At 40.8% G+C, this 23,342-nt stretch overlaps 2 protein-coding genes across 10 annotated transcripts in view; one reads left to right on the forward strand and one right to left on the reverse strand.

Moving 5' to 3' along the window:
- The window catches only part of TMEM243 (transmembrane protein 243), a 23,387-nt gene extending 6,085 nt beyond the window's left edge, over positions 1-17,302 (forward strand). For all 5 annotated transcript variants that reach the window (XM_017851775.1, XM_017851758.1, XM_017851749.1 and 2 more), the window contains 3 exons: positions 14,426-14,476; positions 15,412-15,516; positions 16,717-17,302. In XM_017851775.1, coding sequence (XP_017707264.1) covers positions 14,426-14,476; positions 15,412-15,516; positions 16,717-16,839 — 279 coding nt within the window. In that variant the 3' untranslated portion in view covers positions 16,840-17,302. The remainder of the gene's footprint in view (positions 1-14,425; positions 14,477-15,411; positions 15,517-16,716) is intronic.
- Positions 17,140-23,342, reverse strand: part of DMTF1 (cyclin D binding myb like transcription factor 1) — a 44,569-nt gene continuing 38,366 nt past the window's right edge. For all 5 annotated transcript variants that reach the window (XM_017851699.1, XM_017851727.1, XM_017851709.1 and 2 more), the window contains 5 exons: positions 22,313-22,398; positions 19,999-20,154; positions 19,259-19,636; positions 18,560-18,704; positions 17,140-18,396 (listed from right to left, as the gene is read on the reverse strand). In XM_017851699.1, coding sequence (XP_017707188.1) covers positions 18,287-18,396; positions 18,560-18,704; positions 19,259-19,636; positions 19,999-20,154; positions 22,313-22,398 — 875 coding nt within the window. In that variant the 3' untranslated portion in view covers positions 17,140-18,286. The remainder of the gene's footprint in view (positions 18,397-18,559; positions 18,705-19,258; positions 19,637-19,998; positions 20,155-22,312; positions 22,399-23,342) is intronic.

Genomic DNA, 23,342 nt, shown 5'->3' on the forward strand with positions numbered 1-23,342 from the left:
CTCAGCTCACTGCAAGCTCCGCCTCCCGGGTTCACGCCATTCTCTTGCCTCAGCCTCCTGAGTAGCTGGGACTACAGGTGCCCTCCACCTCGCCTGGCTAGTTTTTTGTATTTTTTTAGTAGAGACGGGGTTTCACTGTGTTAGCCAGGATGGTCTCGATCTCCTGACCTCGTGATCCGCCCGTCTCGGTCTCCCAAAGTGCTGGGATTACAGGCTTGAGCCACCGCGCCCGGCCCTCGTGCACAAAATTTTTAAAGATACTGTATAAAACTTGTCTTCCAGGCTACGTGTATAAGATGTATATGAAACAAATTTTGTGCTTAGACTTGTGTCCCACCCCGAGATCTCATTATGTATATGTAAATATTCCAAAGCCCCCCAAAAATTCTGAAATCAGAGACGCTCCTGGTCCCAAACATTTTGGATAAGGGATACCCAACCATTTCAGACAACTTAGTTTTAAAGCAGCTGAAATGTTATGGTGGTTCCATAGCCAAGTTTGTGAAACATTTTTCTTTATTGTGGGACTTTGGAAGCTTTAATATGCCAGTTTTCATTGTGACTGTAGTTGGTGAGGGTGCGTGAGTAGTACCTCCTAAACAGTTTAGGTGACGTGGCCTCTTTAACCCTAGTACAATGCCTTACCCAGTTCTTGCCTCCAGCTCCCTAGGAGCATTCACTAGATGAGTTTCTACAGAATACACTTTGGGAAACATGGTTCAGTGAATTGCCTTCCTCTGCTTTTCCCTCCCATCCTGTCCCCTAGGGTAAACTAAAACCTGGAGATTTTCTCCCCTCTTCTGCCCACAACTACCTTTAAAAGTTTACTTTAGTACAACACACAGTTTTGGACAGTCTTTCCCACTGTCTTGTGTTAGAAGGGCACTAAATTATTCTGAGGGCTTGTGAGTCTTGATCTCGACTTGTTAGCTGGCTGTGGCATCATCTGAAATCAGTTTCAGTCAGTCTAGACTGGTGAACCTAGGAGGAGAGGGAGAGAATGGTTTTCTCTGGAGAAAGCAAAGCAGCATCCTATAGCTAGAGCAAATGGGAAAAGGATGAACACTGTCCACTTGGTGCCATGTAGTGCAAACCAGTTTCTAGATCAGCCCACTCTATGGGTGGTAACTGATTACAAAATAAGTGACTCATCCTCTAAGAAGGGTGATGACAGTTCTTGCTCCTTTATTCTTTCTTGGATGTGATATATAAAATCAATGATTTGGGGAGAAGGTACATACACTGAATTCCTCAGCAGATACCATAGTGAGAGGGAGGCCCTCTGTGGAGGGGGCAAGTTAGTGGGCTCTGAGGCTCAGATCTTTGGTTCCAAAGACAAAAGTATCTTCCTTTATCCCCTTCCCCCCAATAAAAAAAAAAGCAAGCAAAGATGGTGAAAAGCAAGGGCTTTTTATGATTAGTGTTAGTCAAGCAACTCAAACTTGGAGCATTTGGCCTCTGCAAATAATCATGTAAGATTGGAGTTGCCACTTCATGCCATTTTTGTTGTTGCTTATTTAAGAACAAGGCTCAGTAGGGATGGTAATAGAATAATTTTTAAAAATGCAAAGAAGAGAAAAATAATAAAGCTATGATTAAGATACCTGGGTCTGTGCCAGCAGCCCCTTCCTCTGTCTTAGAGCTACCAATGCTGTTCTCTGAGGAGTGCAGGCTTTAGTGTATTTCCTCTAGACAGAGCTTCTAGTTGATCATCCAAGCACAGCTTTTTCTCTCAAAGGAGGGTTAGTCACCCAAAGGTGAAACAGTTATCTCCTCTCTTCTCATTCAGCCTGTCAAAACAACTTTGCCTTTTTTGTGTGTGTGCTAGAAAAGTAATTAGGAAAAATAAATGCCATCACTTTTTCTTTAGTACTCTATGTAAGTTTTCTCTCTTCCACCCCTAGACCAGTGGACTGGAATCTCTGGGTGTGGGGCACAGGCACTGGTATTTCTGGAAGGTCCTCGGGATGCTGGTGCATAAGAAGGGTTGAGATGCACTGGTCTTACCCTTGCTCTGTGTAAGCCCAGTCCAGGCTAATGCCTCTCCATGGATCCCTTTCCTTTAGCTGCCTCCTTGCTCTTCACAAATGCCGTTCTCCTTTCTGCTGTGTCCTCTCTTCTCTAAATATCTGAATTCTGCTCAGCCTGATTCCCCACTTTAGAACCTTCCCTGTAATCTAGTCTCTTCTCACTTTCCTTCTGTGAGCCTGGCTGTCAAAGATGACCCCTGGCACTTAACTCCTTGTGCTGTGAGGGACTCATGTAGGTCTTGCCTCCTAACTAGAGAATAAGCTCTTCTTAAATGGTAGGTGCCAGTTTCCTCATTTTTGTAGACTTTTTAGCCCTAGGGACAATGGCTTACCAAGTTCTTGATTTCATGTATATTAAGTTTTAAGCAAAGTGAGAATTTAGCATTATCAAAAAGTAACCTACATTCTTGGGACATTCTGAGCTCACAGTAGAAGGCAGGGACTGTTTCGAAACCTGGATATGCTAGATATCAAAACAGGAAGTGGTGCTTCAAGCTCTCATACAATTAAAGTCATTTTCTCTTTCTTTTCTTTCTGCTAAGCTGTATATAGCAGAGGCCAGTAGTAAATACAATATTGTATTAAAAAAACTTAAACTGAGGTGTGGCCTCTCAGAAGCTGATGGTCTGCTGAGTTTTCTCTGGATGTGATTTTTGCTGGTCTTTGGTAATTCCTGTGCTTACTGAATTGAGTCACTTTTTTCTTATGGTTGGCTCATAGGCTGTGTATGGGCATAGTGACCATATTTTCTGAGTTGCTGAAGAGACATGTGGGTGGATAAACCTCGGTGTCCCTGTGAGAATGGTGGAATGCATTTGAAACTCGGGCTGCCATAGAAATCAGGGCCAGGGTGTTAGGCCAGCTCAGCTGCCTCTCAGCTCTGAGGAGTCTGATCTCTTATTGGTAAGATTCCCCCTTAGACATGATATAAATAGTGCAAATACCATATTAGCTGCCATTTACTGACCCACTACTGAATGCCAGATACTGTCTTGTAGGAGCTATGTATTCTCCTCCAATCCTCATTACAACCCCATATGGTAGACGTTGTACAAATATGAAAACTAAGGCTTAACAGTTGTAACTTAAATACAGGTCCACATGTAGCAGTGGAAGTCATGCGTTTGGGAGAGAATCGAGTGTAAAAGTTGTAAAGGGTGGGTGTGCCTGAATTCTCATAAATGCTTTCTCTTGCACCTGCCGAGCGGTTGGCACTGTTCGAAGTCTGGTGTTGCTTTGGGAAGTCTCAGAACATACGGGTCGTAATTCACTGTGTCCTAGGGTTAGCCAGTGAGACAAAATGTCTCCTTGCTTTCCGCCTGTGTGGCTGCTATACCTCTGGTTGTCTCCAGTGACAGTACGAGAGCAAGCTCCTGTACAGGCAGAGCCATGCTGCTCTGAGGGACCCAAATTAAATCCCTGGACACAGGGCCTTAGGTTTCTTTATTCGGCTGGGCTCAAAATAAACCTTCTCCCACATTTTGCATCCTCTCAGTGTGTTTTTTCCTGGCCCCTAAGGCTTCTGACTAGGCCACTTCCACAGCTTTCATGGCGAGTAGTTGTCTGCTATGATTTGGAAGAAGAGAAGCAAAGTCATTTCTGAGAATCAAACTTTTATATATGGTGTTGGAACCCTTAAGTTTGCTTGAGAAACGCAGAACTTTGGAGGCAAAATTGTAGGATGTGGCTCAAGGGTCTGAATCACTCAGTCCAGGTAAACAATGGTAGGAAGTAGCACCCTTTGGGCATTTAATACATGCTGAATGTGTTGCCTTGCTCTTTCCCATCCCAGGAGAAGATAATTACTGTCTTCAATGACCTGAGGAAAGCATGGGTAGGGGTGGGTAAGTAATGAGTATAAAATGGGATTGAGCCTTTTATAAACGGAAGAACAAAGTGCCAGGAGGTATTGTTCCTAGACCAAACTGAGGGTCAGGCTGCTATTTCTCTGGCCCTCTAAGGAGATGCAGTTGAAGAGCTGAATGTTAATAGCTAAGACAATGGGGAAAAGTCTCTAGGGAATTTCAGAGATCTTCACAGCAGCCCCCACACTACAGGCCCAGAGGCCTGTGAGGGAAAAATGGTTTTGTGGGTCAGGTCCTGGGTCCCAGTGCCCTGAGTCACAGTTGTTCCAGCTCCAGCTGTGGCTAAAAGGGGCCAAGATATAGCTTGAGCTGTTGTTTAAGAGGGTGCAAGCCCCAAACCTTGGTGGCTTCCATGTGGTGTTGGGTCTGTGGGTGCACAGAAGGCAAGAGTTTGGGAGTCTCTGCCTAGATTTCAGAGGATGTATGGAAGTGCTTGGATGTCTAGAAGTCTGCTGCAAGGGGGAGCCCTCATGGATTGCACTGTAAGCCTGGAAAAGCCACAGACAGTCAACTCCAGCCTGTGAAAGCAGCTTTGGGGGCTGTACCCTGCAGAACCACAGGGGTGGAGCTGCTCGAGGCCTTAGGAGCCCATTCCTTGCATTAGTGCAGCCTAGATGTGAGACACAGAGCCAAAGGAGGTTATTTTGGAGCTTTAAGATTTAATGACTGCCCTACTGGGTTTTAGACTTGCATGGGACCAGTAGCCCCTTCGTTTTGGCTGATTTCTCGCTTTCGGAATGGGTCTGTTTACCCAATGCCTGTACCCCCATTGTATCTTGGAAGTAACTAACTTGTTTTTGATTTTACAGGCTCATAGGTGGAAGGGACTTGCCTTGTCTCAGATGAGACTTTGGACTTGGACTTTTAAGTTAATGCTGGAATAAGTTAAGACTTTGGGGGGACTGTTGGGAAGGCATGATTGGTTTTGAAATATGAGAAGGACATGAGGTTTCAGAGGGCCCACGGGCTGAATGATATGGTTTGGCTGTGTCCTTACCCAAATCTCATGTCAAATTGTAATCTCCACATGTTGAGGGGCTGGGAGGGAGGTGATCCGGTCATGGGGGCAATTTCTAATGGTTTAGCACCATCCTGCAATGCTGTCTCATGAGCGAGTTCTCCTGAGATCAAATGGTTCCCTGCTCATGCGCGCTGGCTTTCGGGGGCTCCCGCACTTGCTCTCCCACGCGCCCGCAGGTGCCTGTGCCCGCAGTCCTCTTCTCGCGCTCCCCCTCTCACGCTCCCCTCTTCTCCCCACATGCTCCCCCCTTCTCCCCACGCGCTCCCCTCTTCTCCCCAGTCGCTCCTTGTCTTCTCCCCACTCGCTCCCCTCTCCCTCTTCTCCCCACTCGCGCCCCTCTCCCTCTTCTCCCCACTTGCGCTCCCTCTCCCTCTTCTCCCCACTCGCTCCCCCCTCTCCCTCTTCTCCCCACTCTCTCCCCTCTTCTCCCCACTTTCTCCCCCTCTCTCCCTCCTCTTCTCCCCACCTCTCTCCCTCTTCTCCCACTCCTCTTCTCCCTACTCCTCTCCCCCATCCATTTTCCCCACTCACCTCTTCTCCCACCACTCTCACCTCTTCCCACTGTCTCCCTCTTCACCCCCACTCCTCTCCCTCTTCCCCATCTCTCCCCTCTTCTCCCTAGTCTTCTCTCCCTCTCCTAACCACTCTCTCCCTCTTCTCCCTAGTCCTCTTCTCGCCTCAACTCTCCCCACTCTCTCCCTCTTTCCTGCTCCTCGCCCCACTCTCTTATCTCATTCTCATTCCTCGACTTTCTCATTCTCTCACTCCTCTCACTCTCCACGTCTCCTCACTCTCCCTCTCTCACCTCTGTCTCACTGTCACTCTTTGTCTCACTGTCACTCTCTCACTCTCACTCTCCCTCCTACACCGCTCCTTCCCCCTCTGTGCGCTCCTCCCGTCCTCCCGCGTGCTCTCTCCCACCCGCCCCCGCGCCGCTCCCTCCCCATCCGCGCGCTCCCTTCCCCTCTGTGCGAGCTTCCAGGGGTAGGATGTCTGACAGAGGAGAACACTTGGAGGTGTGAGGTCTAACCTGGAAATAGGATTGAGCACCTGGTAAGGGATGTGGGTCTATAGGACTCCCTGCGATGCTGTCTGAGGAGAAAGACTTTTGTGGAATCACATAGAAAGTTTGGAAGTAACACCAAAAGTGGAGTTCTGAGTCTTCTTCCACCCTCTACCCTGCCTTCTCCCTCAAGAATGTAGAAGGGAATGTCTTCATGGCATTGTCCATCCAGGCTTTTGCTTTTCTGCAAGGACTTTTCTCTGTTTTGCCTTGCGCCTCTCTGGGAGTGTTGGGGAGCATTGTCCAAGGATTAATTTGTCAGCTGGAGTTCAGAGCTGTGATGCCTTATAAATCAGTCCTTGGTCCTGCCCTAGCAGAAAGTAACTGGGCTTGTACTCAGGAAAACCTGGACCTCAGAGATCCCCGTAGTTTACAATTGATATTTCTTTGGGAACAACAGAACCTATCCTGGGAGGTATCTGTTAGGGTGTTGCAGCTTTGTGGCTGGCAAACCGTGACCTCTTGGTCTGCAGTACCAGGCCACAGCTTCTGTGGTGCTGTTGCATGCCTGCTGTGCAGCAGTGAGGCATATTATGTTCCTATCGATAGCCCGGGCCCCAGATAAGTGGTAAGATTAGATAAATAGTCTCTACTGGTGTGAGGCACTCTAAAGAAAATACTGTTGGCTACTTCTGCTTTGAGTCTTTCGTTTAACCAACATTCATTGAGTGCCTACAGTGTGCCACACTGTCAAGGAAAACAAGTGCAGTAGTTCCTACTAATCCACAGCTTCACTTTTCTAGGCTTCAGTTACCTGTGGTCAGCCGTGGTCCAAAAATATTAAATGGAAAACTTTAGAAATAATTTGTAAGTTTTAAATTGTGCACTGTTTTATGTAATGTGATTAACTCTTACTCTGTCCTGCTCCTGCTGGGGACATGAATCATCCCTTTGTCCAGTGTATCCACACAGTAGATGCTACCTGCCCGTTACTCACTTAGTAATCATCTCTGTTATCTTATTGAAAAAACAGTATGTATAGGGTTTGGTACTATTTGCAGTTTCAGGCATCCACTGGTGGTCTTGGAGTGTATCCCCCGCAGGTAAGGGGGGACTATTTGTAGACTGTCTTTCCCACTGTTAACTGCCAGTCTTAGTGTGGGACACAAGTAATATATTTTATTTTGATGCAGTTAAGTGTGAAGACTGAGCAAAGTGATGTGGGTGTTCTGAGGGGAGGTGCCCAGGGTGGTGTCCGGAAAGGATTTACAGTGAAGTTGATAGTGTTGAGTTCTGAAGGATGATGATATGGTTTGGCTGTGTCCTCACCCAAATCTCATCTTGTTTTAGCTCCCGTAATTCCCACATGCTGTGGGAGGGACCTGGTGGGAGATAATTGAATCATGGCGGCAGTTTCCCCCATACTGTTCTCATGGTAGTGAATAAGTCTCATGAGATCTGATGATTTTATAAGGGGAAACCCCTTTCGCTTGGCTCTGATTTTCTCTCTTATCTGCCACCATGTAAGATACACCTTTTGCCTTCTGCCACTTGAAACTGTGAGTCCATTAAACCTCTTTTTCTTTATAAATTACCCAGTCTCAGGTATGTCTTTATCAGCAGTGTGAAAACGGATTAATACATAAATTGGTACCAGGAGTGGGGTGCTGCTGTAAAGATACCCAAAAATGTGGAAGCGACTTTGGAACTGGGTAACAGGTTGGAACAGTTTGGAGGGCTTAGAAGAAGATAGGAAAAGTTTGGAACTTCCTAGAGACTTGGAAGGCTCACAAGACAGGAAGATGTGGGAAAGTTTCCTTCCTAGAGACTTGTTGAATGGTTTTGACCAAAATGCTGATAGTGATATGGACAATAAGGTTCACACTGAGGTGGTCTCAGATGGAGATGAAGAACTTGTTGGGAACTGGAGTAAAGGAGACTCTTGTTATGTTTTAGCAAAGGACTGGTCGTACTTTGCCCCAGCCCTAGAGATTTATGGAACTTTGAACTTGAGGGAGATGAGTTTAGGGTATCTGGCAGAAGAAATTTTTAAGCAGCAAAGCATTCAAGAGGTAACTTGGGTGCTGTTAAAAGCATTCAGTTTTAAAAGGGAAACAGAGCATAAAAGTTTGGAAAATTTGCAGCCTGACAATGCAATAGAAAAAAAAAAATTCTGAGAAAACTAAGTCAGCTGTGGAAATTTGCATAAGTAATGAGGAGCCAAATGTTAATCCCCAAGACAATGGGGAAAATGTCTTCAGGGCATGTCAGAGACCTTTGAGGCTGCCCCTCCTATCACAGGCTTAGAGGTTCTAGGAGGAAAAAATAGTTTTGTGGGTTGGGCCCAGGCCCCCCTGCTGTATGCAGCTTAGGGACTTGGTGCTCTGTGTCCTAGCAGCTCTAGCCATGGCTAAAAGGGGCCGAGGTACAGCTCAGGCCATGACTTCAGAGCTGCACGTGGCAACTTCCACGTGGGGTTGGGTCTGTGGGTGCGCAGAAGTCAAGAATTGAGGTCTGGGAACCTTTGCCTAGATTTCAGAGGACATATGGAAACACCTGGATGTCCAGGCAGAGGTTGCTGAAGGGGCAGGGCCCTCATGGAGAACTTCTGCTAGGGCAGCACAGAAGGGAAATGTGGGGTTGAAGTCCCTACACAGAGTCCCCATGGGGCATTGCCTAGTGGAGCTGTGAGAAGGCCACCGTCCTCCAGACACCAGAATGGTAGATTTACTGAAATTTGCTCCATGTGCCTGGAAAAGCCGCAGACACTCAAGGCCAGCCTGTGAAAGCACCTGGGAGGGAGGCTGTACCCTGCAAAACTGCCCAAAACAGTGGGAACCTACCTCTTGCATCAGCATGACCTGGATGTGAGACATTGGAGCTTTAAAAATTGACTGCCCTGCTGGTTTTTGGATTTGCATGGGGCCTGTAGCCCCTTTGTTTTGGCCAGTTTTTCTGATTTGGAATGTGTGTGTTTACCCAATGCCCATATCCCCATTGTATCTAGGAATTAACTAACTTGCTTTTGATGTTACAGGCTCATAGGTGGACTTGTCTCAGATGAGACTTTGGACTGTGAACTTTTGAGTTAATGCTGAAATGAGTTAAGACTTTGGGGGACTGTTGCAAAGGCATGATTGGTTTTGAAATGTGAGGACATGAGATTTGGGAGGGGCCAGGGATGAAATTATATGGTTTGGCTGTGTCTCCATCCAAATCTCATCCTGAATTGTAGCTCCCATAATTCCCATGTGTTGTGGGAGGGACTAGGTGGGAGATGATTGAATCATAGGGGCAGTTCCCCTGTACTGTTCTCGTGGTAGTGAATAAGTCTCACAAGATCTGATGATTTTATAAGGAGTTTCTCCTTTTGCTTGGCTCTCATTTTCTCTCTTGCCTGCCACCATGTAAGACGTGTCTGTCACCATAAGCCATGATTGTGAGGCTACCTCAGCTATGTGGAACTGTGAGTCCATTAAACCTCTTTTTCTTAACAAACTACCCGGTTTTGGGTATGTCTTTATCAGCAGCGTGGAAACTAATACAGATGAGTAGTCAAAATTGGGAGTAGCACTTTTTGGGGAACTGGGTTGACATTATGCCTCTGGGATATTTTTATGGACCAATATAAGAAATGATTGTGTATGAATTACCTGCATTTTCTGTGTCCCTAGATTTGTCCTGACTCATGGGACAAATTCTTTTTAGAGCCAGGAGATTTTTGACTAATTATCCAGTATGCTTACTTTTATTAGTTAGAACTTAAAAATTCTGTTGTACTTCCCACTTGGCTGTCAGGAATCTTCATACAGACATTTGAGTTTAAATGATAAATGTTTTTTTAGACAATTTTTTTTTTTTTTTAAATAAGATTCTCATTCTATCCAGGCTGGAGTGCAGTGGCGTGATCCTTGCTCACTGCACCCTTGACCTCCTGGGCTCAAGTGATCTTCCCACCTCAGCCTCCCAAGTAGCTGGGACTACAGCCACGTGTCATCAAATCCAGATAATTTTTATATTTTTTGTAGATACAAGGTCTCAGTATTTTTCCCAGGTTGGTCTTGAATCCCTGAGCTCAATTGATCCTCCCATCTTGGCCTCCCAAAGTGCTGGGATTACAAGTGTGAGCCACTATGCCTGGCCTTTGTAAGTTCTTTAGCCTTTCCCCCCCTCCCCCATTCCCCAAAGCCTTTTAGAAATTTTGTCTTGGTCTTTTTATTGTCGGTTAGGTTAGTTAGGTTAGGTTTTTATTATAGTAGCACATGTCCTTGAAATTCATTTTGGAAGTAGGCAAAACATTGCCATGGAAATGGAAGGCTGAATACAATGTCGCTTGTAAGCATTCCAAACTGTTGAGAACCAGGATATTTCCAGGGAGCTGAAGAGCTGAGGGCAGGCAGAGCTAGCTTTTGGTTATTTGGGATATTATTGCCAGTTTCCTCCCAGGGCCATTGTTACCACCTGATCATTTGAGTTTTAGTTTCTCTAGTATCAAGATACTGGCTAATGACTGACTAGGCAAGTATAGGGGTTCTCTGGCTTTTATTCACTAGGGCATTAGTCCTTCTTCTCTGGCCCAAGTGCAGTCTGGGGATTCAGAACCATAAAGTGTAAGAACTGGAAAGGACCAGGTATCATTTAGCCCAGTCTTCTCATTTGATAGAGTCAAATGGGTTAAGGAATCCTTTTGAGGTTACGAAGCTAGCTAGTGGCAGAATGAGATGAGAACCTTGGTTTCTGGACTGTGTTAAGGTCCACATTTATTAGTTTAAGGTCTGTTAGACCTTTTGAACCTCTCATTATGCTTGCATTTTGCAAACAGCATTGGATAGATTTTCTGCCATTACCTAGCTGTGTGACCTTTGGCAAGTCAGTCTTCTCGAACCTAGTTACCCGTTGGTAAATGGAGATAACATATTCCCTACTTGCTTTACAGAGTTTCTTTCCACCATTCCAGATACAAACCAGTTGCATATACCTCCATCTTTTTCTCATTCCTCATTTTAAAGGAAGACAAAGACATGAATCCGTCAGGCCCAGACTCTTCACTGTGCATTGCATTCCAGTTCCTTTCTTCTCAGCTCTCATGAAACTTGGGTCAGCAATCTCCATTTGTCCCATTGCGTTTTTGTAACGGCAATGCTTTTGTTCTTACATGGGTCTTTGTGGAGTTCCTTTCATGAACCATCTTTCCTTTCCTTTTCATCTGCTAGTCTTCCTTAAGGTTTTGACTTCTCTGTTAGTCTCTCCCTGACTGCCCAAGATAGGTCACTTTGTCTTCTTAGTGCCCTCCTGAACTCTGGATAGTGTAAACTTCTGGAAGGTAGAGATGTTTTTATTCACTTTTGTATTTGCATCTGAATTATATGAGGTGATACAGGTGAAATCTCAACTGTATATATACACATGTATGTGCACACACAATGTCTGTTTTTATGTTCATGTATATATGAATTCAGACTATCTCTAAACCTGTTGCAGAATATTTTGTCTCTGGGAAGGAAATTTTAAATCTGTATCCTGTCCTCTCAGCAGGCAGGGATCCAGGCTAATTGCCATCCTTTGTCCGGTCAGCTTCCTTGTGGAGTAAAAATAAGCCACAGTATAAGGTGTAAATTTCTGGTAGCAGAGACAAGTTATGATAGGTAGAACTAGAGTGAAAATAAAACTGGAGAGGAGACAGAGCTAGGTTCTGTGATAAATAATTGAGTTAATAGAGACTACAGAAGTAGAAATAATCTGAGTTTCCATTTATTCCATAAACAGTAAAGTTTAAATGTAATATTCACTTTTCTCCATGTACTATAGCTCCAATTTGGAGGATATTATTCCCCAAACTGTCCTTTGAAGTGTTAATTAACTAGCTATTTAATTATTCTCTATTATCCTCTTTGGAGATTGGGAGCTAGAAGACCTGCTAAAACCCTCAAAAGTAATCTCCAGGCCCAGGGAAGGAGCTCCACCCTGTGATTTGAACTTAATATTTAAAAATGACTTATTTTAGACTAAACTTTAGAGCACAGCCTCTCCATTTTAAATGTGCACACAAATTACCAGATCCTGTTAAAATGCAGATTCTGATTCAGTTAGTCTCAGTGAGGCCTAAGATTCTCCATTTCTTGCAGTTCCCTCAGGTGAGGCCAATGAGCTGGTTCATAGACTACACTTTGAGTAGCACATTTAAAACAAGAGAGCATTAGAAGTAGGAGGGCTTCTGAAGTTAACTCTGCATACCTGAATTCATGGTTATGTTGATAGCAGAAGGCCTTGGCTTGGAGAAAGAAAATATTCTAGAAACACTTCTGCCATGTCCTAAATAAATAGTTCATCCCATCTTGGGAATCCCAGAGGGGATCACTACATTATAACAGTAACTGATATTCATGAAAATCAGTTGGAATTCTGTTCAGTGACTATCTAAAAGGCAGGCAGGAATGTATTCATTAAAGTTTAGATATATTTTCATCAGGATGATTAAAATCAGTTATATGGAGAAATTCAACAATGTGGAACAAAGTCACCTATGAGGAAATTTTCATTCTTGAAAGATAAGCACTTAGTTTAGTACTTGGCTAATAGGCTTTTTGAGGTGTTGTCTGCCACTTGCCATCTTTGTCTAGACCAGCACTAGCATTCTAGGTTGTTCTTTGGGTGAGACATATAAATGGAGAAAGGAAGTCTGGCATTGAATCTTGTCTTTATCACTTAATTGTATTGAGATCTTGGGAAAGTTCTCAGTTTCCCTGAGCCTGTTTTACTGTGAAACAGTCATATTACCATTTCATCCCAGAATTTTTAAGGAGAGGATTGGTGAATGCTCTTGGCATAGTTAATATCCTTTTACCATTATTTTTCTCCTACTTTGATCCTGGTAGGCAACTTGCTGTGTGTCATTTGGCAATTAGTGATTTATTGGCTTGGCTTCTATTGGTGGGATAGCTGTTGTGAGGTATGCAGTCCTTCGTTTTGGAAATCCCGGAAGCTCAGAGAGTAGAAGATATTCTTGCTTCTCAAAAACAGTGGGGCTCCCATGGATTTTGTCTCTCTACACATTTTATGTTAAACACACTTATTCGTCCCATGTGGGAAAAAGTTAAAGTGATCAGTGACTTGTCCCTGGGTCCCTTTCCTAACAGGTGGTCCTAACTTCAGGCTCCTGTGTGCTGTGTAGGCTTCTCTAGCTGAGGTTGTGATAAGATCTCTTCTGAGTCCTCTGGAGTTAGGATGTGGCGGGAGTCCAGTTTCTTTTGTTCTTTAACCTCAGTTGCAGTGGCCTTGTCTGGAGAGTTGTGATTTGTCCTTGGTTAGATTATGCACATCCAATACTTGGCTTTCTTAACACTCTTTCCCTCCCAGTTTTGCCTGACTCTTTAACTTCTGTGGGTTCTTACCTTTAAAAGCTGACTACTTGGAAATGAGAATTCGGTTGCTGCTCTGTGATTGTTCCTGTGTCCTTCCCATCTCTGAGGTTTTGTTTATTGGCAGCCTATATTCCATATCCTGCTGTTCTCTGCTCAGACTTTATCAAAACAATATTTAAGATGACTGATTCGTTAAAGATTCAGCTTTGACTTCTCAGAAATAAGACTGCATGTCATTCTCATTGGCCTTAAAGTAGTGTTTCCTAATCAGGGCTTAAACCCTAACTTTAATCTGTAGTTCTACAACCTATCTTACTTCACCTTTTTAGTAGTACCTGAAACTACTTCTAACCAGTGACCTGGATTCAGGAATCTCTGGTTTCAAAATTGCTTCTAACTTGCTATATGACTCTTAGCAAATAATTTAACCACACTGGGCCTAAATTTACTTTTAACCTGTAAAATTAGGATTGGATCAGTTTTTCAAATGTTCTTTGTTGTTGGTTGGGGTGGGATGGGAATGACAAGAAAGCTCAGTAGGTAGGCTCTTCAATGAAGATTTTGTTTATATACTGAAGGCTTTCACTATTAAATAACTTGGAAAAACTACTGGACTGGATGGTCTTTTAAGACTGCAAGTACCAAGTCTTTGGCACTCTAGGATCCATCCCTTTTAACAGTAGCATCTATTTTTAGATGAGACAAGGAGATACCTAAGCTGTATTACAAATGTAGTTCCAGACACATCATGGTACTCCACATCTAGTCTGGTTCCTGATACTTTTAACCAATGCTCTGGCTTGGCCATTCCCATAGTGCCTGTCCTTTTCCTTTGTCTCATACTATCCTCCGCAGCACATGCATTATTTGTAAGCCTCCCTTCCCCATTTGATACTACCCAATCAAGACTCTAGTATAAATGTTCTGTCCCTTCAAGAAACCTTCCCCAGTTGGCCATTTTCTCAAAGTACATTTTCCATTCTCATGACTGAGTACACTTGGCTTTGTTTGGTAGTTTTATGTGTAAAGCTCAGAGAAGGACTGGATCTTGGGTTTCCGTAAACCATCCCAACACTTTGCATTGCACTATACTGAAGGTAACATGGATCGAAGTCATATGGCTTAAAAATTCTTTTCTCTTTCAGGATCGAATCATCAATTTAGTTGTTGGCAGTTTAACATCCTTATTGGTTCTAGTAAGTATCCTCATTTTGTGCCTCACCCAGGCTCTTAGCCAAAGTTTTGAAAACTTTTATCAATTATGATTAACTTTCCAAAAAGTTAAGTGCTTTTATTACCACAAAATTGCAATTGCTAATTGGAGTAGCTAATTTAATTCTGCCCCACCCCAGGTTGAATATGTGAAATGGTACAAGTCAGACAACTTGGTTTTCAGATAATTGAGTTTACCATGTTTTGCCTAGTAAATTTGTAAAAATGTCAGTGGCTAGTAGCCACTTCCTTCTGTCATCATCTACCATAATTCCCCATTTCTATTAATTTTGTTCCTAAAAAACATATCCATTACCCTTTGGTCAAGTTTTAAAAGATCTGGTCACAGTGTATAGCAGTTTTACTGTATACATACTGTAAAATACAGGGAGCTATCACAAAATTTTTAAAAGCTGTATTTTCCATAGTTTGACATTTTTCTGGCACATTTTCATTAAATTTGATAATTGTTTTTTTTCCATGGCTTCTTAATGAAAAGATTGCATATAATGCTGCATCTGTTAGAAACAGAACTACACGATATTAGGTCTTTCAGTGTGTTTCATAATGTTATAGCAAAACTGGCTTTGATTATATTCATTTGGCTAGGAATGTTTAAAATAACAAAATGGCTAGAACTTTTTCCAGTAGAATCATTAATTCTGGGAGTGAAGTTTAGTTAAAGAAGTTATTTTGGGATCAGCTAGTTTTACTAATGTTTTCTCTCCTTTCAGAAGTAAGAGAAAGGTTAGAAGAGGAGGAAGTACTACTAAAAACTCAAAACATATTTATAATTACTGTATTAACATTCTAGAAAGCAAACTTGGTGGCAGATGTAATTGTGTTGCCTGGACTCCAGTTGGTAATTACCAAGTCTTGGAATTACTATTAAGGCCTTACATAATTTCTCTTCATACAGGTAACGCTGATCAGTGCTTTTGTTTTCCCTCAACTACCTCCAAAACCGTTGAATATATTCTTTGCTGTCTGCATCTCTTTGAGTAGTATTACTGCCTGCATACTTGTAAGTACCGTTGAGAATTTAAACAGTGTTCTTGAGGATTTAAGTTGCAATGCATAGGACAAAAATTTTCAGCCTTGGGTCTATACAAAAGGGTATCTCTTAATTATATCCTCATTCTCCCCCTAAAAGTATGTTAGAATTCTCAATAAAATCTGAGTTCTCCTAAATCCCAAAGTTGTAACCACAAAGAGAAACTCTACTCCCTTGATAGCTAAAGAAAAAAAGAGAAAAAAAAATTAGTGGGAAGACTTAGGTGGCCAGATATTTTAATTTACTTAATTCATCTTCACTCAAGGACTATATGAGGACCAGCAGTCTTTGGAAAATGCCAGTTACTGCTAAGGGAAGAGATAGCACACTCTGGATTGAATTCTAATGATTACAAAATTAGTCTATTTTAATCTACATGTTTGTATCCCACAGTGGAGGTATTAACACCAAAACCTCCTGGGAAATCTGAAGCTGCAGTTGTAAAAATGTTTGATTTACTGCAAATGTTTGTTTTATGGTAAAGAAACAAAGATGGTGGTGGCTTCTCAGTGTTCAATCATTCATTAGTTGGCTACATTGTTTCATGTTCCTTGAGAGGCAGAATCAAAAGAAAAAACAATTGTTTTGATCTCTGTAGGGCTTAAATCATAATAGTAATTTGCTTATCTGAGTTAAAATTAAACGAGGAGACATCTCCAAGTGTTCTAATTCACTGATCCTGTTACGTACTCCCATGACCCGAAAAAGGACTGGCCCATCGCACTTTGGGAGCTTTCCTGTTCCCCTAGCTTGAAGCCTAAAGTGACTAACAATGAACTAACTTAATCCAGGTATACTATAGAAGCTCTATTTTGCAGTCTGAACCAATTGTATGAATCATGTGAGTCTAAATGTTGTCTTCCTTTCCTGTTAAGTAGTATGTCCAAGTATATGTTCTTGGATAGCTTGCCAGATGACTGGTGGAGTATACAGGTTTGAACATAAAGGAAAGTAAACTGAGAAAGTAGGAGTAAGTATGATCTTGGATGTGGAAACTCAGAGGAAGAATTCAATTCTGGCTGCACTGGTCTCAGGAATGTAGAGATGTCAGAATATGGAGAATGTCTCATTTAGGGGAATAAACAAATACTAATGAAATTTGAAATTGGTAGAAAAAATGTTATGTTTTAAATTTTAATTATTTATAAACTTTAATTCTTCTTCTTTTAGATCTACTGGTATCGACAAGGAGACTTAGAACCAAAATTTAGAAAGCTAATATACTATATCATATTTTCTATCATCATGTTGTGTATATGTGCAAACCTGTACTTCCATGATGTGGGAAGGTGAGGCTGCCAAGGAGAAGTACTTACCAGGACTCTTCAAAATGATACATTAGGACAGTGGGTAATTTTTGGATAAGGTATGCTGAAGAATCTCCTGCAGAAGTCTGATACATGATTTTCATGTTAATTGTAAATGTAATTCCCTCTTGCAAGGGAGACATAGTTTGCTTTTTCTTTAAGGAGCTGATGTTGTACCTAAACATTCCAACCCTTAAAGCTCAAACAGCACAACATTCACTTTTGAAATGAACGTTTTTATAATGTAATTGCACGGCAAAAGGCTATGTAACAAACAAATCTTGCATTTTAAGACAAATATTCTTTTATTTCTGTTAAACTGAATATACAGTTGTTCCCTAGGCAACCGACTTTTGCTTAACTACAATTTCACGTTAACAAAACAGACAGTGAAAAGACAACTTTGTGAAGATCTAATTACAATAATAAATAAAATAATTTATACAAGGTTTTTTTTTTTTTTTTTCCCTTGACTTTTCTATAGGGGTCATATTCATTAAAAAGCCCAAAAGGCTACCTTTGCCTTAACCTTTCTGTAATATAGGAATGACTCTTAGATTTGTTTCATTATAGAAGCAAATACTGTTTTTTTAAAAATTGCCTGAGATGAGAGGTTATATTGTACCCCACCACCTAACACACTAAGTGGATGACAAACTGTTTTCTGGGTAATTTATGTTGCAAAACATGTAATAAATGGTCATGGTATCAAGGATAGGTAACATTACTTCCTTCCTCATTTAGTTTTACTTCAAAGTGCTAACTTTGTAAACTAATGACAGTGGTTTCTGAGGGGGTGAAAACTGCTTAGATTTTGGTGGGTTTTGTTACTATGCTTATCCATATTCCCTTTAAAAGTAACAAAAAACCTGTAGTGAATTTTAACTCTTTTAATGCTTTCCTGTTTACCCTGCCTAAATCAGCTCCCACTGCCAGCAATGGGTTAATCAAATGTAACCACCACAAGACCACCTCCTAGGTCTCTGTATTTGTATGCTGGTCAAGTCTCAAACTAAGATCAGAAGATCACTGGTAAGCTCTAGACCATGTTGAAATGACATATCTTAACTACAACCAGGCTTACTTGAAAGGAGACAGTGCCATGTCTGATCTTTAGAGAAACTGTATTTTAAACCACAGCAGTTAAGCTTTTGTGATTCTAAACTTTTCTTAGTGGCTGAAGTGAATGAAATTCCTTATTGCCATGTAACATTAAACATAGGGATTTATGCTTAAAACTCCCAGCCTCCACTCAACTACACACTGTCTTTATAAGGAGGTAAGAAGTCATAGCAGCAACAATGTGTGGCTTAAGCACTGTGGCTATTTAAATTGGTAAATTAAGCCTCTTGGGGGTTGCTCCTATTTCTTTGAAGATGTTGTAATTAACAGTGTGGCTTCTTTGCTTGAACTGCCTATTTCTAAGAATTATCCTAATGGCAGTTTACCAAATCTTCGACATCCTTTGAATCTTCTGAAACAGGACTGCCCAAGGATGATCCAATGATATTTGATTCTTCCTGATGATGTTGGAGTATGGGATCTGTAATGAGTATCCAGTTAGTTTTAAATGTATATATTTACTCTCTAGTCCACGTCAAGAAATTAAGGTATTCTACCACGGTGTAGAACTTAAGACTGAATTAAATGTCTGATTTTTCCACCTAAAATTTATCAGGCACATAGTAAGTATTATATTACAGTACCTGTTAGTGTTGTCAAAGGCAAGACAGATTCAGTATCTATAACATCAGATGTCTGGATAAAGCCATGTGGTGAAGGAACGATAAGTATTGTTTCATCATCAATTGTTTGATCAACTTGTTCTTCTATAGTGGGAGACTCTAAACCCTAAATAACATTAAAAAAAAAAGAGAGATTGACTCATATTCCTTACTAGTCTTCCTTAAAATCCCATGTATAGGTTAAACAGACTTAAACATGACCCATTTAAAAATCAGAATATAAAATAAAAAGTTAAGGTCTCACAGGGACAAAAGATGACCTCACGATCTAACATACCTTTAACAAAAGGAACTTACAAGGACTGGGTCAGTTATAGGTCAGCTGAATATAACAGAAGTAACAATGCTGTTACAGTGTAGGATGATATTACTAACCACTCTCAAGAAAATGCTTCTATGGGTTCTAACAAACATTTCTCAATGTATTGTAGGCAAGGAGGGAAAAGTTTTAGTGAGGAACTATAGTAAGATAGAACATGGTTTTCTTATTCTTCCTGACTGCCACAGATCTCTGCCTGCCCATTTCTGCCAGCAACAACACTGAGGTCTGAGGTAGGGGTTTGAGCTTAATTTCATGAGTCTAAAGAAAAAAGTTTCCCAAACTGCAGGTTTGAGGCTCAAGTCAAGAACCCACTGAGTTGTTCTTTAAGTACAACTTACCTCGGTAACATAAGCACTGGCTAAATCAGAGGATGATTCCTCTTGTTTAAGGTCGGTGTCAGAAATTTCTTCTTCTGTTCTGACCATAACACTGTTCATCAGTTCTGTGCTATTTTGGTCACTGAATTTGGATACATGAGCATCATTAAATGACGGCTCCACAGTCATCTTAGGGTGATGAATTTCATCTGGGAAAGTGTCTGCTTCTAGGGCATCTGGAGGCTCAGGAAAATCAGATGACTGAATATCACTATCTACTGTCAGTTCTGCTTGGGATATGGAAGAAGTGATGTCCTCTGTGGCAACAGTCTGAATGATGACTCTTGGTGTGTGACACTGCACTGTAACATTATCACTTGTGTTCAACAGATGTTCTGGCTATAAAACATTAAAGAACCTGTTAAAGTTGTAAATCAAATGACATGGGGTACCTCACTGTCTCCCCATCTCTTACCTCTGGAACTGTAAACACTTTTATCACTATTTTTCTACAGCCCCTGTCCTTTACTTGCTAGGGCCTTTGCTCTCCTAATGTCCCTATTCTAATATATAGCCATCTTAGATAAAGAGAAGGGATGAAACATACACTCCAGTGAAGGCAGAGTGATGGTGTATAACACTGTGCCTGGAATAGCAGCAGTGGGAAGAACTGTTTAGATAACGACCTTATATTTTGGTCCTTATCAACTAATCCTGGTCTATAGCAGGTGCTCAAAAATCAAGTAATTTATGTAACATACGGATAAAGCATGAACAATGATCTGTTCAGGAGAAGCAGGAGCAGCAGCTGTCAGGGTTACTGTGGGACTAGCAGTCAGAGTTAGGGGAAGGCCTTGGCTTGAGCTTGTTTGAAGTAGGTAGGTGCCTGGAGTGCCAGTGGGCTGTAGATGGAAAGACTAAAGGAAAAAGAAAAATAAGATAATTTAACAATGATTAAGTCTACTTTTATATACAAAAACAGGGACTGAGTTTAGTTTACTAGACACAAATATACTTACCCATTGTGAAGCTGCGAACAAGTAATACAATGTAGGGCATAATTGTCTCAAGTCATTACTTAGCCTGAAGGTTTAAGAGGCTGCTCTTTGCTCCTGTGTACTTCTATGGTCTGGTCTCAGCTATTTGTTTCAGGGCACCAAGACAGTTGTATGAGTCACTGTTTCCAGTGCAGTAACCCACGACACGCAATCACCCCTCTTTTTCCTTTGTAGCACGTAAAACTAGCAGTCCCCAGTTTTTTTAAAAAAAAAAAAAAAAAAAAAAAGGCACAACAGCAGTGTTTACTTGAACACTTTTCACAGTATACTTTTGGGAAATTTTCTGTACCTTGTCCCTTTCTGTAAAATAGTAATTAGCAATGTTTTGCTGAAGGAAAGAGACGTTTATCTGAAAAAGCTGGTTAACTATTAAATAATACATTTTCTTTTGAAATTTTTAAAGGAAGTATAATGAAATTATTGACCAATAAACTCACGACCATAAGCTTCTATATAAAAAATGTGATTTAGGTTTATCTTAATATTCTAAAAAAGTATTTGCACTTAAAATAGATCTGGGGGTTAAAATCATGTAGCCTGTTTTTCAGTCTTGTGGACTGAGCTAAAACAACTCTTCTGGGTACTAAATCCTCAAGTACAGTTTTCCTTATTGCTAAAGTGGAGATAGTAACTACTTCTCATGGAAAGTGTTTGGGATTAGAAATGATTATGAAAGTGCCTGGAACTCTGTGAGGACCCAATTTCTTTTCTATATTAATCACAGATGGTGAGGCATTATTTTAAATACTTTATATGTACATGTATATATATGTTTTATTTAATATATTTAACTACATTTAATTTTCACAATTTTTTGAAGCTGGAGTACTAGTATCCTGTTAATAAATTAAGGGAAAGCCTAAATATGGTGACCCCATAAGTTAAAAACCTGAACACATACCTCAGATATGTAGGTGTGTATATATATTGTTTACCAGGGGAATGGGCTTAAAAAAGTGCAAGTTTTCTACCTGTGTCAAATGGTTGTCTTATACATCCCCATTTCAGAGACCACTGGATTAGGAGACTGACTTAGGTTAAGTAAGCTGCCAGTAAAAGTTCCAAAGGTGGTCATCCTCTTGGGATTTGGCTGGGGAGAGGATGAATAAACTCTTGCACTAATAACCCTGTGTTCTTCACAGTAAATTTTGATTCAATACAATTTTTCTTAAGGAAATATGAATTATAGGTTTGTTTTAGAAAGGGCATTCAGTCCTGCTCCACTTTCAACCTACACTTTCAGCTGCAGGAAACCACTGATCTACTTTTTCGATCTACAAATTTGCCTATTTTGGACATTTCAAATAAAGGGGAGGCAAGTACTGTGTGACATCTTGTGTTGTCTGGTTTCTTTCACTTAGCTTATTTTTCAAGGTTCATCTGTGTTGTGCTGTGTTTCAGTATTTCGTTGCTGAGTAATATTTGCATGGCAATTGTACATTTTATGCATTTTTCTGTTGCTAGACATTTTGGTTGTTTAATGCCATGAACATTCATGTACAAGTTTCTATTGGACAGATATGTTCATTTCTCTTAGGTGGATCCTTTGGTAACTCTGCTTAACCTCTTCAGAAGCTAAAAAGCAGCTACCTTTCCAAAGCAGCTAAAGCTACCTTTCTAAAGCAGCTAAACCACTTAGCACTGGGACTTTGAAATTTTGTATCCCCAGTGGCTAGTACAGTGTTTACTGAATGAATGTTGTTAAATTGCTCATGATTAGTTTGTCCACAAACTTTCTCAAATAACCAATTTTTTTTGGTTATAAATTATAACTCAGTACAAGTCCACAGTATGTATATACTTATTAGCACTGTCATTTTCATATATATATAACATTTTGGTTTATGTACAGATGAGAGAAAAGCTGCTTAAAATTAGAAAGTGGAAGTCCGATTTAGTCTACCATTCATTTGGCCTCTGACTTTTGTATTTCATTTGCTTATATGATTTATAAAAGTGATACCAATTGATCTTTCTCATGCATAAAAATGGCCAATATATATGAAGTGTTACTCACTGGAAGAATCTCAAATGTCTGTAGTGTTCCACTGTTTAGTGTTATTGTTTCTGAGTCAACGGTAGCAGCAGGAGAGTCTGTTGAAGCTGTGGTAATAAGGACAACAATAAATGTTTTGTAAATTTAAGTTTCTCTAGTGTACTCAATTATCATAAAGTCAATTTAATATTGAATAATTTGCCTGTAGACCTGAAGTCACTTACATTTCTTATGAGAGATAATGAATTCAATTTGTCTGGGATGGCATATAGTACAGGGATGGGCTAACTATGGTCCACAAACAAATCCAGCTGATTGCCAGTTTTTGTAAATACAGTTTACTGGAACACAGCCACACCTATTGGTTTATATATTTTCTGTGGTTACTTTAGTACTACAACACAGTTGAGTACCTGTGACAGACACCAGAAGGTCAATAAAGCCTAAAATACTTACTATATCTCTTCCTTTATAGAAAAGGTTTGCTAACCCTTGGTATACATGATTAAATGTTTCTAATGGTAGGAAGTAAGAGGAACACACTAAGACCAACCTGCATAAAGACAGGAACTTGGTAAAAACTAATTTTCTTGTACATCTGGGTGAGCAGTATGGATGTCTGGACTGGTAGTCCAAAAATACTAGGCTTTAATATCACTTCCTAGCAATATAAACCTGAGTAAATAACTTACTTTATAAACTAATATTCAGATATTTTTACCTGTCCTGCCTACCTCATATGGTTGTGAGGATCAAAAGTGCTTTTAAACACAAATAAATGTTAAGACAGCATTATCTCAGAAGACCACATTTGGGAGACTGAATAAAGATCAGACAGTATAATCTCTTTACATGTGTGTCAACTGAGGATCAGACTTGATCAACATCTGCTCAAGGTTAAATAGAACATACTAGCAATGTCATCTTTTTTGGTGCTTGCAGTCATACCTATAGGCAAATTATGTGAAATATGGCTTGGAACTGACTTTTAATGTGTAATGTTTATTAAATTCTGACTATAACACTTCTCAGCTATTTAAAAGGAATCTAA

Source organism: Rhinopithecus bieti, unplaced genomic scaffold, assembly GCF_001698545.2.
Source record: "Rhinopithecus bieti isolate Rb0 unplaced genomic scaffold, ASM169854v2 scaffold_1558, whole genome shotgun sequence".
In the NCBI taxonomy this organism is placed as follows: Eukaryota; Metazoa; Chordata; class Mammalia; order Primates; family Cercopithecidae; genus Rhinopithecus; species Rhinopithecus bieti.